Source organism: Toxorhynchites rutilus, chromosome 3 (assembly GCF_029784135.1).
Source record: "Toxorhynchites rutilus septentrionalis strain SRP chromosome 3, ASM2978413v1, whole genome shotgun sequence".
NCBI classification, from domain to species: Eukaryota; Metazoa; Arthropoda; class Insecta; order Diptera; family Culicidae; genus Toxorhynchites; species Toxorhynchites rutilus.
Window position 1 is genome coordinate 129,464,124 of NC_073746.1, and position 14,488 is coordinate 129,478,611.

At 37.9% G+C, this 14,488-nt stretch overlaps 1 protein-coding gene across 16 annotated transcripts in view; it reads right to left on the minus strand.

The window, feature by feature from the left end:
- Positions 1–14,488, minus strand: part of LOC129775065 (dual 3',5'-cyclic-AMP and -GMP phosphodiesterase 11-like) — a 375,931-nt gene that overhangs the window by 67,584 nt on the left and 293,859 nt on the right. For all 16 annotated transcript variants that reach the window (XM_055779279.1, XM_055779278.1, XM_055779280.1 and 13 more), the window contains one exon: positions 12,551–13,082. In XM_055779279.1, coding sequence (XP_055635254.1) covers positions 12,551–13,044 — 494 coding nt within the window. In that variant the 5' untranslated portion in view covers positions 13,045–13,082. The remainder of the gene's footprint in view (positions 1–12,550; positions 13,083–14,488) is intronic.

The window sequence follows — 14,488 nt, forward strand, 5'->3', positions numbered from 1 at the left end:
GACCGTCAAAACGTGGTTTCAGGATAACAAAATGGACGTCATAGAGTGGTCAGCGTAGTCACTGGATTTGAACCCTAGAGAAATCCTATGGATGATCGTGAAAAGGTCGATGTACACAGAGAAGTCGAAGAATAAGCAGCAACTGTGGGAGAGGATCCAAGCTTGTTGGTGCGCCATCCCGGTCACCAGTTGTCAAGTATGCTTAAAACGCAAGCATTGGAGTTGGATTTTTGAGCTTGAGTTTGAGCTTGGGTAGACTTTATAATTCATAGTTGTTGCAAGCATTGGATTTGGATTTTTTTTTCTCAAAGTTTTGTCACTTTCTTTTCTTGCTTGAGCTGTGGTCTTCATGTTTCGTCCGACTCTGTATGGTTGAGAGTGCTAGTCCGTGAATTAAATATCTTTCACGAGACCATTTGTCATACTTTTGTTGATGTTTTGGGCATGAGAAAAATCGCAGCACGATCAGTGCCAAATGAGCTCAATTTTCTCCAAAAATTTCATTGCAATCACGTTGCCGAAGACATGCTTGAACCGTCTCATGCTGATCCCACGTGGATGTGACTATTCCCTTTTTCCGAAACTCTAATTACCGCTTCGTAGGACCCATTTTGACAGCATTGAAGTCATAAAAACAAATTCGCTGCGTGAACTGAAGGCAATTCGTGAATACAGGTATAGAAAATGTTTCAATGTCTGGATTGTTCGTTGAAAAAAGTGTATTGCTTCGGAAGGGACCTATTTTGAAGGCGATAATATTAGTTTAGTTGAGAAAAAAGCATTTTCTCTACAAACACAAATTCCCGGTATATATATTGACAGAATATGGATAAACGACTGACAGGAAACCAGCTACTTTACGTCCTCTACCATGGAGGTCAGTTCCATCGTGAAGTACATCCGCTCTTCTTCCGTCCGGGAGTTGCAGTGAACGGGGAGATTCACAGCACAAATTGCCTGCAGGAAGTTGCCTCATTCACCCATAAAATATCATCCGGACGAGGATGTGGCGTTTTGGCCGGACCTAGACTCCGCCCATTACGCGAAGAAGTTGCTGAAGATAGATGTTGTTCCGAAGTCCGCCAACCTCCGAACTTCCCCTAGCTGCGTCCCATCGAAAATTTGTGGGAAAACTTGAAGCAGAGGGGCGGAAAAAATAAACAAAGCAAAGAGAGAACCGGAAAACAGATCAACAAGTATGTTTTCGACAGCAATGGCGAAAGTTCCTGTCAACTGCTGGATGGCCATTCGTCAAGGCGTCGAAATATTTTGGTAGCATGCAAGCATTAGTTTCTCCCTAAGAATGTTGAACTTTCAAAAAAGATACTACCCTTCAGTTCACCTGGATCATTTCGATAGGCAGAGACCCCAGATTTCGAGTTTGATTCTTTTCAAAAACATATTTTATTTCAATAACATTATTCCCAAAGAAATAATCCACAAGCTATACTAAGCTGCACCTTCAGCAGAACAGTGACAGAACATTCGAAATCGATTAATTTCCTTTAATTTCCCACCGAAGAACACAGCTCTCCTCACTGCTGGAAAAATCCTTCTTCCCATCAGACTTGCAATATGCTGTACTTTGACGCAAATTTTCATCCGGAAACAATGTACGAATTCGTGAAATTTTAACGATTCATCGGAAAGTCCCCAACAACCAATAAGCCCAAAAACACTCCTATACACACTCCCACTCCCACACTCACTCCCTCGTCAAACAAATTATAAAAAAAACAATTTACTTTTTATCATTTTGGATATTACTTTAGAATGCATCGAACTGTTGCATTGAATTGTGTTGAAATAACTCTTTAGTGAAAGGTTCGGTGGCCCTGAAAAGCATCATGTTTTTAGGAAATGAATTCATTCTCGCGTGAATGAGCTGATCGTATGTCGTAATTTGTGTCGTTATTGCCAATGCAAGAAGTAACAACATGTAAACTCATTCACAAGCGTCGGTTCAACAGTGTGAATGAACATGGATTCCCAAACATTTAGACGGGAAGCCTCCCTGACACACTTCTGAGGTTCAAGTTGTCCCAGTCGGTTTTATGGTTTAGCCCCGAAGCTTCCAAAAGATCCTCTCAATGCGTTGATGTAGGAAGCAAACAACACACACACACAAAGTAGCGCGGGTCGTGGGAGAAAAAGAAAAGTTTGAGAGGAGAATACACGTTCCGAACTCAAAAGTAGCATCGATGTATTGACCACCGAAAATTCACAAAAATTCGGTGACAATGTAATCCATCCATTTTAGGGTGGTCTGAAAAATACAAATTTTCGCTTTTTTCCGAATATATTTTTTTCAAAAATTCATAGCCTTTGAACAACTAGACCGATTCAGATGATCGACATATCAAAAGCCAGTTAGCTTATCTCTTCTGAAAAAAAATATTGCATCATTAAAAAATTGGAATTTTCTTTTCGTAATTATTGATTATATTTTTTTATAGTTTAAATGATTACAGGACCAAGGGCGCTATATTTTTTTTTAAATTAGGGAAGTTTTTATCCGAAAATCAGAGATGTGTTCTCTTTCGTTTTTGAGTTATGATTTGTCAAATAAATACAATCACGGAAACAAAATCCATTTTTTTCGCAAGTGTAATTTCAATTTAACATGTCGATCATCTGAATCGGTACAATAGTTCAAAAGTTATGAATTTTTGAAAAAAGGGGAAAAAGGAAAAAACAGATTTTTGAGACCACCCTAAAATCAAAATGGGCACCCTAACGAAAAAAATTGAAAAAATACGGGTCTAATATTGGGTAGGGGAGAAGAAATGTCGTATTTCTGATCGAAATTTGACGCTTAATTTAACATACTTAAAATTATCCAATTTAAATCAAATATGCGCCGTTTTGTTCGCAAACTTGTTGCCATTTAGAAGGCAACTTCACTACGAATCGTTACGATATCGGGTCCATAAACTACACAATTTTTTCGGCCACCTTCGTTGCAGTTTTACCTCGCAGGTAGTGAAACGTAAAATATGGCGAATTTCTTGCTTGGTGGACTCCATCTTTGACGCGCTATAACTTGAGACTGAAAAGCACAATCACAACACTGTCAAAACGACACTTGTAGCACCGATTGTCGTCTTTAAATAGCCGTATAGTATGACCCGATGCGATAAGTACAACACAAGATATGTTTAAGAGTTGCCATATATTGACAATATACGACATTTATTTTTCCCCAACCCAATATTTTGCGATAAGGCAAAAAACTACCAATTTTCACAAAAATCTGAGAACCACATATCGGTTTGGCATGGAATGGCTGCTATAAGATATGCACTCGATAAGAGTTTTCCTTATCCGATCTATTTTTGGTAATCACGATCCTAATCTTCGGTTTTCTATGTGTTCACTTTTCAAACATGGTAATTCTGTTTCCTCTTCGTTTGGGATCATTTGATTCAACAGAGATCTGTAAGAATATGTTCTGCACATATTCGGGAATGGAAGTGAACGGAAGTTCAATTTAAATCAGTACGATTCTTTGCCTCATATTGTAGATGATGGCAAAATTTTTGGATTCTATTATTCATATCATTGGTTTTCTTTTATCATGAAGTGTAAATAATCAAAGTAATCATTCATATTTTTTGCTGAAACTCATATAAATATCTAGTAACTACCAATCCAAATATTGTTAAATTATCTATGAATGTAAGTTAACTTATCATATAAATTCATTTCATCTTACGTCAACATTTCGTACTCATTCCTGAGTAAAACAAATTTACCATAACAATTTAATGAACCAATTTCAAGAAAGTGGTTGTCATCCAGCACATTCACGGAACCATTCTAATCGGCAGCTAATATTATCGTAACATTTTCCTCTCCGATCGTAGAAGCTTTATGGTCTCTGAGCCATACTCACGAGGGTAGTTCCATCCCACACGAACTCGCGGAAAAAGAAGGGGAAAAAAGTGCGACAGAAACCATGAAGGTTCCCCCGGGACTCGCTCCACAAGTCCACACGGTGCGATAGTCATTAAGGTACGGATAATTGGCGAATAAAGTAGAAAACGTACTCTCCCATTCCGATTGGCCACGGTGCGCGTGTATTCCGGCAAAAGATGGCTATCTTCTGGGAAAATGGAAAACACCTCCCATTACCGCTAGCGTCAGTGCTGATCGAATCGGATATGTCAAGAGCGGATAATAACACGTATCGTGCGCTCTGGCCGTTGTCATACAGTCCACATGGAACGTCAAGCTCTGAGGGGAAGGGGGGGGGAGGCTAAGAGAATTGCCAGATGAAGCGATGGCCATCAGTCGGATTATTCCCGGAGCTAGTCTGATATGCATAATGGAATCGGATCAGACTTGAAGACCAAAGGATTATACCTTTTTTATGTGTCTGTTAGGAGTGGTTATCGTGTCGAGACGTTATGGATGTACGTTTCATCCCTGTCCCAGTTTCAGAGTCGGTTTGTTCCTGAAGCTAGGGCCATTGGGAAATTAACTTCAACTTCAGGGTCATAGGAGGCAAAATGATAGAATATGGGAAATTGTGTGCTACAGTATCAGTCCCAGGCGTGTTTCATAATTTGTAAATAAATTCACACATGAGGCTATCCGGTGCGTCGATTCAGCCTGTTTGTGTCTATATTAAACATATCTTCTTCCGCTCTAAGTTGGATGTTTTCAAAGTATTGCTTGCATATGAAAAGCTTGGATGAAATTCAATATTCGAGGACGAAATGTTCACTCATCCGTTTTTTTTCCAGAGTTTATTTTGAATTCAAATATGTGGCAACTGGTCATGGGTTCCGTTGCATAATTTATATCAAAACTGAAAATCCATTAAACGAAACCTCAATTCGAGTGGAAATATTTCAGGGAAAATCAACCCATGAAACATTTTCGTTTGAATCTCTTTAAATTCAATGAACATTGCCAGCATCATTTGTGTGTATATGGATCTATGAAGAGTCTACCAAAGAGTTAATTTAATTTTGCACTGATCCTTCGTGCGTGTGCATTAGAGTGCCAATGATGTATGGGAAAAAAGTGACCCTCGAATTTTCAAAGCGAACTTGATTAAAAATGTTGATTCCTATGAAAAACTACCCTATGCAAAATATCAGCTTAATCGGACTTCATTTACTATTGTCTATTGTTGTACTATTGTTGTTTTTTCAGAAAACCTAAATTTTGGAATCTGCGACAATAGTAAATGAAGTATAGTATTCCCCCCTTTGGTGATACAGGTCGGACTCGATTATCCGGAGTATTGATTTTTTTGACGTAGGACTACGTCTTTCATTTCTATACCGGGGTGTACAATCAAAGTTTCAAAAACGAGAGCGTTACGCCGGAGACCGAGATTTTGAGCGTTAATAGCTCCTAAACAACTGAACGAAATGGTATGACAAACACTTCATTCGAAAGATAAAATGTCTACGCGTTATATACTTGTTACTTTTTGATCCAAAAACTTGTGTCAATAGCATTAAAATTGCTTTCAAAACCGGCTATTGAAATCACCAATCGGTATATAAGCGAGCGCCGCTCGGAAATCCACTCAGTTATAATTGAGCAGCGATTGATGTACCATCGCAGGAATGAATGGATGCTTCCCTAACACAGACTTCAAAACCATGGAGCGTGGGGAAATCGGCATTGTAAAATAGATTCAAACAGCGGGTACTTTTGTACTCGTTTGCGCTTTTGCAAAACGGAATATTTCCCTAACACAGACTTCAAAACCATGGAGCCGGGGTAAATCGGTATTGCAAAATAAATATAAGCAGCGGGTACTTTTGTACCCGTTTGCGTTTCTGCAAATCGGAATGTTTCTCTAACACAGACTTCAAAACCATGGAGCCTGGGGAAATCGGCATTGCTAAATAGATGAAAGCTGCTGGTACTTTTGTACACGTTTGCGCTTTTGCAAAACGGAATATTTCACTAACAAAGACTTCACAACCATGGAGTCTGGGGAAACTGGCGTTGCGAAATAGATGCAAGCAGCGAGTACTTTTGTACTCGTTTGCATTTCTGCAAACCGGAATGTTTCCCTAACACAGTCGTCAAAACCATGGAGCCTGGGGAAATCGGCGTGGCAAAATAGATGCAAGCAGCGGGTACCAATGAGTTGGGAAAATCGGCATTCCAGATCTCGGCAGTACTTTTTATACCCCCATTTTTACACTCCGGAATGCGTTTCGCTAACACAGTCTACAAAAGCGGGTACAAATGCAACGCTTTGGCTCGGTTATTCAAGACTGCATGCCCCTTCATGTCGCCAGCTCGCTGAATTTCTACGCATACCGTTTAATGGTTAGGCAAAATGTTGATAAATATTTGCTGCGATAACCACTACCATAATGCATGCATTGACCTAAATTAGGAATTGTTTGCAATTGAATTCGTAGATTGTTTCATTCATTCACTAGTTTAATGAATAATTTGATCAATAGTTCTGCGCAGCGGTGATATCGTACCCAATGAGGAACATAAGAAGTGCGATTATTGCTAATTGAAAAAACACAAATGATTACTAAGCCAACAGCAGTCCTACGTCAAACTTGCGGTTATATCATAGGTATAACCCATCCATAGTTTTTTCACTCCGGATAATCGAATCCTCCGGATAATCGAGTGAAAAAAAAAACAATTTTCTCTCGGTAAACATAATATAATTATGATTCGCACTTATTATTAAACGGTTTTATCTATTTATCTATCGTTTGTATGTTTGTGACTGTAACATACTCGCGGAAAAAGAAGGGGAAAAAAGTGCGACAGAAACCATGAAGGTTCCCCCGGGACTCGCTCCACAAGTCCACACGGTGCGAGTAACTTTGTAACTTTGGCAAAGTAACTTTGTAACTTTGTCTATAGCGCTGTACCACATTAATAGAAATTCAACCATCTTCCTGTTGACCGATTGATCTGAAATTTAGAACACATCTTTACCTCTGGTGTCATTATAAAACTGCGTATTGCGTGATCTTGAAAATCCAAGATGGCGGCTGCTACAAAATGGCGGATTATGTACATATTTTCTCAAAAACCCATCAATATGGGTTTTCCCAAAACTCCATCAATATGGGTATCGAATGAGAGGACTTGTCCAGTAGAACAACAATTATTTGTGGAAAATGTAAATCAAAGATGGCGCCCGCTACAAATGGCGGATTACCTATTATCTCAGAACTTCATCAATATGTATATCAAATGAAAGGGATTGACTAGTAAAATACAGTTATTTATGAAAAATGCAAATCCAAATCGGCGACCACTACAAATTGGCGCCATTTTTTTTTTTACATAGGACTACGTCTTTCATTTCTGTACCGGGGTGTAAGTTCAAAGTTTTGAAAACGAGAGAGTGACGCGACGCTGAAGTGCAAGGTTTCGCACGTTAATACCTGTTTACCGGCTGAATGGAGCGGTATAATAATCACTTCATCCGAAAGATAAAATGTCAACGAGTTATATGATTGTCATTTTTTAGTCCAAAAAAACGTTTCAATAGCTTAAAAATTGCTTTGAAAGCAAGCTATTGAAATCATCATTGCATCATCATTGTGATCGCAATGTGTTCCCGAACACGGACGCTAAATCTAGGCACCTGGAGAAACCGTCATAGCGAATACATGCAAGCTGCGACTTCTTTTGCTCGCTTGCATTAGTGTTTGGGAAACCATAGCGGACACATGCAAGGCGTGAGTACTTTTACTCGCATCAGTTTCTGTTCTGCTTTCGCATGGAACAGTCATGAAAAATTGTTTGCGTGTGAATGCGTCCAAGCGAAGGAATATTCGCATTTGCGCATTCGACTTGGTGTTCCCGTGATGCAATCCAATTTACGAATTTACGCAAAACTGAATCAGCTCATGCAACACCTACATTAGAGTTCAGAACCACAAAAGTGATGATGTTTGTTTATTCTACGCACTGAAAAGCAAGATTCGGTCGTGATTATTCATTTTATTTCTATTTGGATTCATTTCAACCATTAAATGTCTTCAGTATATGGTAAGAAAGTTAGTTATATTTACGATGATTTCAATACGCGATTGGAACAAAATTATTGATAATCTTCGAAAATTTTGAGTTTGATAATGCATACAGGTTATGAATACAGTGGATAATGGTGATGAAATCGATATCATATTAAGTTGGATTATATCATTAATAATGTAAGGGCCGATACAAGTAGGAGTTGCAGTATTTTTAGGGCAACACATGCTACTCATCGTTTATCTAATTGGAATAAATTAAGGTTACAACACTTATACCAAGCCATTCTTCAAAATATACATACCACATTGTAAAATGGCGATTTTTTAACCTTTTTAGCGTAGAAAAAACACGTGAAACCGGGAAATTTGAAGATACATTCTGATTTTTCTAAAAAAATTGAATAAAACATCATCATTTTACTCGCTGCGCCATCTGGTTGTAAATCTAACGTAAATTCGTCAATAGCGTCAATTCTGATTTTCTGCTTTCGCCTGCAACAATCATGAAAAATTGCCACATCACGATAAAAACGAAATGAATTTTATGCAAGGTTATATAGACTTTATTTCGTGACGCCCTCAGTTTCTATTTGGCGCATGGAGTGATCATGAAAAATCTCGTGTTATTCTCACGAAAACAAAAATGAATCATGTATCAAACATCTTCAGTTGCTTTTACAAGGCCACTCAAATTCCATCGGTTCGTTTCGGGACCACCAACAAGTTCGAAAGAGTTGAATTTTATGTTAATAACAATTCCATACTTATACTCATAAAACCTCACACTAACAAGAAAAACTTTCTGCAATCTTTCAAAATATTTTTCAAATAAATAATGATCGAGCCAACGATAGTCCTACGTTTACCTTGCGGTTATATCACAGATATAACCCACTTTTGTTTTTTTCTCAAAACCTTATCAATATGGGTATCAAAAAAAAAGTTCTCGACTAGTAGAACATAGCAGGTCATGAATAAACCAATTTCAAGATGGCCGCAGTCCCCGAACAACTAATTACGTTTTTAAAAGATTTCTTTCAGCTTGACTTGTTTGTATGTATGTTTGAATGTTTGTAAAGTTGTCCTACATTAGTAGAAAATTCACCCCGTTCCTGTTGACTGATTGATCTGAAATTTGGAACATACATTTAATTCTACTGTTATTATAAAACTCCGTATTCCATGATCTTGAAAAATTCAATTTGTCCGTCGCTAAAAATGGCTGAATGACTTGACTTGGAGAACACGAAACATAATAAACAACATAAATTCAAAAAGGTCGCCGCTACTAAATGGTGGACTATGTATATTTTGCAATCCCCTGCAATATCGGTATCAAATGAAATGATTTGACTAATACAGGTCGGACCCGATTATATATAATCGCAATTTCACTTTCAACGTTAATTTTCGAATCCAATACATAATCGAATCACAAAAAAGCTATTTTTCTATAAATGTTTGACATTCAGACATTAGTGAAAAAATTGTTTTCTTGAGATTCGATTATGTATAGGATTTTAAAATAATTGTTGAAAAAAATGGTCGACTATATATAATCGAGTCCGGCCTGTAGTACATCATCAATATATTCCGAAGAAAATTTGGTAAGAAATAAACGTTGAATTTCTATTATCCACAGTTATTTGTTTAATCACCCACGATTTAATTTTAGTGTCATCATTGTCCTAGATTAATGAAGGAACGGATGTGATAACTACTAACTGCTACTTGTCTAATTATTTTCTAGCTTTTAGTACATTAAACTATTTAACTTAAAAAGTTTTTTTTTCATTTATTTTATTTTCTAGTTTTGAGTCAATTGTCTGTATCATTAATATACATTAAAACCATTCAAAAAAATATTTTTTTAAAATTTCTATCTCTTACCTAACTTTCTTCGGAATATTTTGATGATGTACTGAAGTCAAATCATTTCATTTGATACCAATATTGAGGGGATTGCAGAAAATACATAGTCAAAAAATTTTAGCTGCGACCTTTTCGAATTTATGTTGTTTATAGTGTAGTGTATTCTCCAAATCATTCAGCCATTTTTTAGCGGCGACCAAATTGAATTTTTCAGGATCATGGAATACGCAGTTTTATTATGACAGTAGAATTAAATGTATGTTTCAAATTTCAGATCAATAATTCAACAGGAACGGGGTAAATTTTCTATTAATGTGGGACAACCCTACAAACACTCATACATACATACAAACAGGGCAAGCTAGATGGAGTGCACCCGTGGCCAAGTGGTTAGCGTCTCACATTATCATGCCGGGTGTTCGGATTCGATCCCCGTTCTGGCCGGGGGATTTTTCGTCAGAGAAATTTTCTTCGACTTGCACTGTGGTCACGCGTATTCTAGAGCTTGCCCCTCGAATACATTCAAGGCGTGTTATTTGGCTTAAGAAATTTCAACTAAGTATTAATAAATAACGCTAGTTGATGCATACGTTGAGACGGCGAAAGTTCTACAGGGAACGTTAACGCCATTCAAGAAGAAGCTGGATGGAACCATTGAAAAAGGATTGTTGAAATTGAACTGCGATCTTCATACCAGTTGAGCACTTTCATTTGATACCCATATAGATAGGGTTCTGAGACAATATGTAATCCGCCATTTTGTAGTGGCCGCCATCTTGAATTGGCATTTTTCATAAATAACTGTATTCTACTAATCAAGCCCTTTCATTTGATACCAATATTGATGGGGTTGTAACAAAAATATAAAATCCGCCATTTCGTAATGGCCGCCATCTTGGATTTGAATTCTACATAAATAACTGTATTCTACTAGTCAAGCTCTTTCATTCGATACCTATATAGATGGGGTTGTGAAAAAAATATATATGGCGCCTTGTGGGGGCGGCCATCTTGGATTTGCATTTCTTATAACTAGTCAAGCCCTTTCATTTGATACCCATATTGATGGTGTTCTGAGAAAAAATGTAATCCACCATTGTGTAGTGTCCGCCATCTTGGACTTGCATTTTTCATAAATAACTGTATTCTACTAGTCATTCCCTTTCATTTGTTACCTATATTAGCTATTCAATAAGGAACTATTATACCAATTATTCAAAATTTCCGAGAATCAAAAATAAAATACTCCGGATAATAGAGTCTAAACTTTCGGATGATCGAATCCCGGATATTGGAGTCCGACCTGTATTTCGATTTTCAGAAAACTTAAGTTTTGAGATTTTCGACAATAGTAAATGAAGTCCGTATGAGCTAATATTTTGCAGAGGGTATTTTATCGTGCAAACCCCGATTTCCTCTTTTTTCGGTTTTCAAAAAACTCAAACTATGACCGCTGTGAATAAAGTCCGAATGAGCTGATATTTTGCATAGGGTAGTTTTTCGCAGGAATCAACATTTTTGATCAAGTTCCCTTTGAAAATTCGAGATGGCCATTTTCATTGGCACTCTAGTGTGCATTCATGATTTCTCTCCCACTTCAATTTCAATTTATGAATAAGGTAGGAACCACATAGAATTGAATATATGCTATAGGACGATTTTCTAAAGCGAATTAAAGGTGAGTGTGACTGATGTCTATCTATGAAGATGCATTATTTCTTTGAATTCGTGCATGTAACAGTTCGGGTGAAAAGTTCATAAGGTTGTCGTCTAGATGGCGTCTTTTGCAAAAATATATTTGACTATCACAAATTACCATCTTTCAATGGATACGTGTCAAAATTTAACAGCAATCGGTCGATTGGTTCGTGAATTACAGCATTAAGAGTGAAGCAACTTTTGTTATTGTAAAAAAAATGGAAAAATCCGAATTTCGTGTGTAATTGCACGAATTGACCTTCGAATTGCTTCCGCATCCACCGAATTCTCCAGATCTGGCCCCCAGCGACTATTTTCTGTTCGCAGACTTGAAGAGAATGCTCGCTGACAAGAAATTTAAGACCGATGATGAAGTGATTACCGAAACTGAGGCCTATTCTGAGGAAAATCCGAAAGAGTACTATAAAAAATGTATCGAAAAGTTGCAAGATCGCTATAATCGCTGTAGTGCTGCTTCACGCACTAATTACGGGTGTAATGAACCCGTTTCAAGTATGTGCCGAGTTTTCAACCGCTCGTACACTTCGTACGATTTTAACTTGACCCGTTCACATCTGAAAAGGATTTTTTCTAGTATTCTTTTAGGTAGAATTTAAGTTAGATTTATGTATGTCATTAGGGCACTCTTGTTCAGGCCTGTTGATAACAAATAAATAAACAAATCGCCTTTGAAGGCAATTATGTTGAATAATAAAATTGAATTTTGCAAAAAAAAAAGTTTTACTGTGTTACCTCATACACCATCGGAAAATACTTCCTGTCAGAAAAGTACCGAGAATTTTTGAACAAAATACGAAAAAGCTATTATTCAGATTTATTGCATCGCCTCCAAAATTGGTCCCTCTCGAAATAATACAGTTACGTCAAGAAATAAAATATCCAAATATCGAAACATTTTTCGAAGCCGCTCTCCGGAATCGCCGCAGATTCTCTAGTGTATGAAACTATCACATTCTAACACTCACCTCACAGGAGTTGTGGCTCCGGACCCACCCCGGCTCGAGTTGGCTTGCACCGCAGCACCGTGAGTCGGCGAGTCCATACTGCTGCCGGTTCCCCCCGTCGTCATCGGTGTGGCATGCGAAACAAGCCACCCGTCGACCATGTTTCTGGTGGCTTTTCGTATGAAATAATCCTGGACGAACTCCTGATTCTCGTCCAGCCAGGCTTCCATCCGAGCGAATTCGGCATCGTAGCTGGAATTGCTGCCCGAGTTGCTGGCCACCGGTATGCCCCCGCCACTGTGATGATGCTGGTAGTGGTGATTGTGGTGGAGGTGGTGGTGCGGATGGTGGTGGTGATTGTTTAGGGCCAGCTGGTGATGGTTTAGACCCGAAATACTGTTCGGCACGGACTGCGACTGCTGAGAAGCTGGCTGAAGCTGTAGCGGCAGGGGGACACCAGAACGAGAACCCAACGAAGTATCGAGCCCCACTGTGCCCCCCTGCTCGGCGGGCATTCTGCTCTGAGGCTCTTCTATGCTGCGCAGGTGCAGGCCTGTTCCGGGAGGAGAAGAAACAAAAACGAAGCATTAATCTAATTGTCTGGCAAAATGCGCGATGCGTGCGGCTATGTTTGCCGCCAGACAATTTTGATCGATTGGTTGATTGATTGGCAGCAAACGAAATTTTCGCGGTTCAACTTGTCCTAGCGGTGTTTGCATAAACAGGTGCGAAATGAATTTTTTTCCATTGAGTTCGAGAGCGTAAAGTGGAAAAAAAAATTCATTTGTGGGAAAATAAACCGGATTGCATTGAAAACGATACAAATTCAACATTTTTTTTTACACCGTTCATTTATTCGAAATTATTATTATGTGTTGTTGTGAAAAACTAACGTTGTAAATTGAATAACTTCAATTAATGCGTAATAGTTTTCCTTACATAGTCGAATGGAATACAGAAGCTCAACACGAGGAACGCTGAGAACTAGTGCAATTTATTTTCAGAAAAAAAATATCGGTGAAATTAAATGCAATTTTTATTCATTATTCAAATTGATGTAGAGAAATATTTGAATTCACTTCTTGTTTCCCAGCTAAAATGCTATTGCGAAACTCGTATCCCGCTAACACTAATTTAAATTATATTTAATTCAATTTAAATAATTAAAAAGGAAACAAAACTCTTACGCTTTTCTTTTTAAACATTTTTAGAAACATGCACAAAAATTCTGTCATAAAACGCCTTGTATTGAGCATTTCCAGCCAGAATGACTTGAAAATATGTAAAATTTGCATCGATCATTTTTTATTTGAAGTAATTGTAACACACAATAGATGTACGAATAGATTTTAGAGTTAAGTGAAATAATCAACATTGCTACAATTTTATTATATCCCATTTTTTTCCTGAAGAAAATATGTCCCCCTTCTAAACTCGAGTCGACCGCTAGTAATCGGTTTTCTACCTTACCAACCAAAGAATTAAGAAAATCGTTTATAGCTATATAAATAAAAATGGAAGGCCAAATCTGTTCGTAAGCGGAAAACCCGAAGAAGGGATGGTCCGATTTTAGCCTTCTTTAGTTTTTTGTATTCGTCTCTTTCTGTAGATCAATATAGTGGAGAGAAAAATCGGAAAATTTCCGGAAAACTCTGAAGGAAGATCGGAAAATTCGGAAAACTGAATACCCATATGTTCGAAAATAACATCATGATAAGCGTTGTTAGTTCATTCGATATTTGCGCTCGCGAAAGTGATCATTGTTCGAGAGTGGAAATGGATCTTCAGGCGGAATAACGCATTCCTATATCTTCTAAAATAAAAAATAAATAAAAATGGAAGGCCAAATGTGTTGCTAATCGCAAAATCCGAAGAAGGAAAGGTCCGGAAGCCGAAAAAAGGTTGAGCCGTCTTCATTTTGTTGTATTTGTTGTGTTCTGCCCATGGAGCAATGCTATG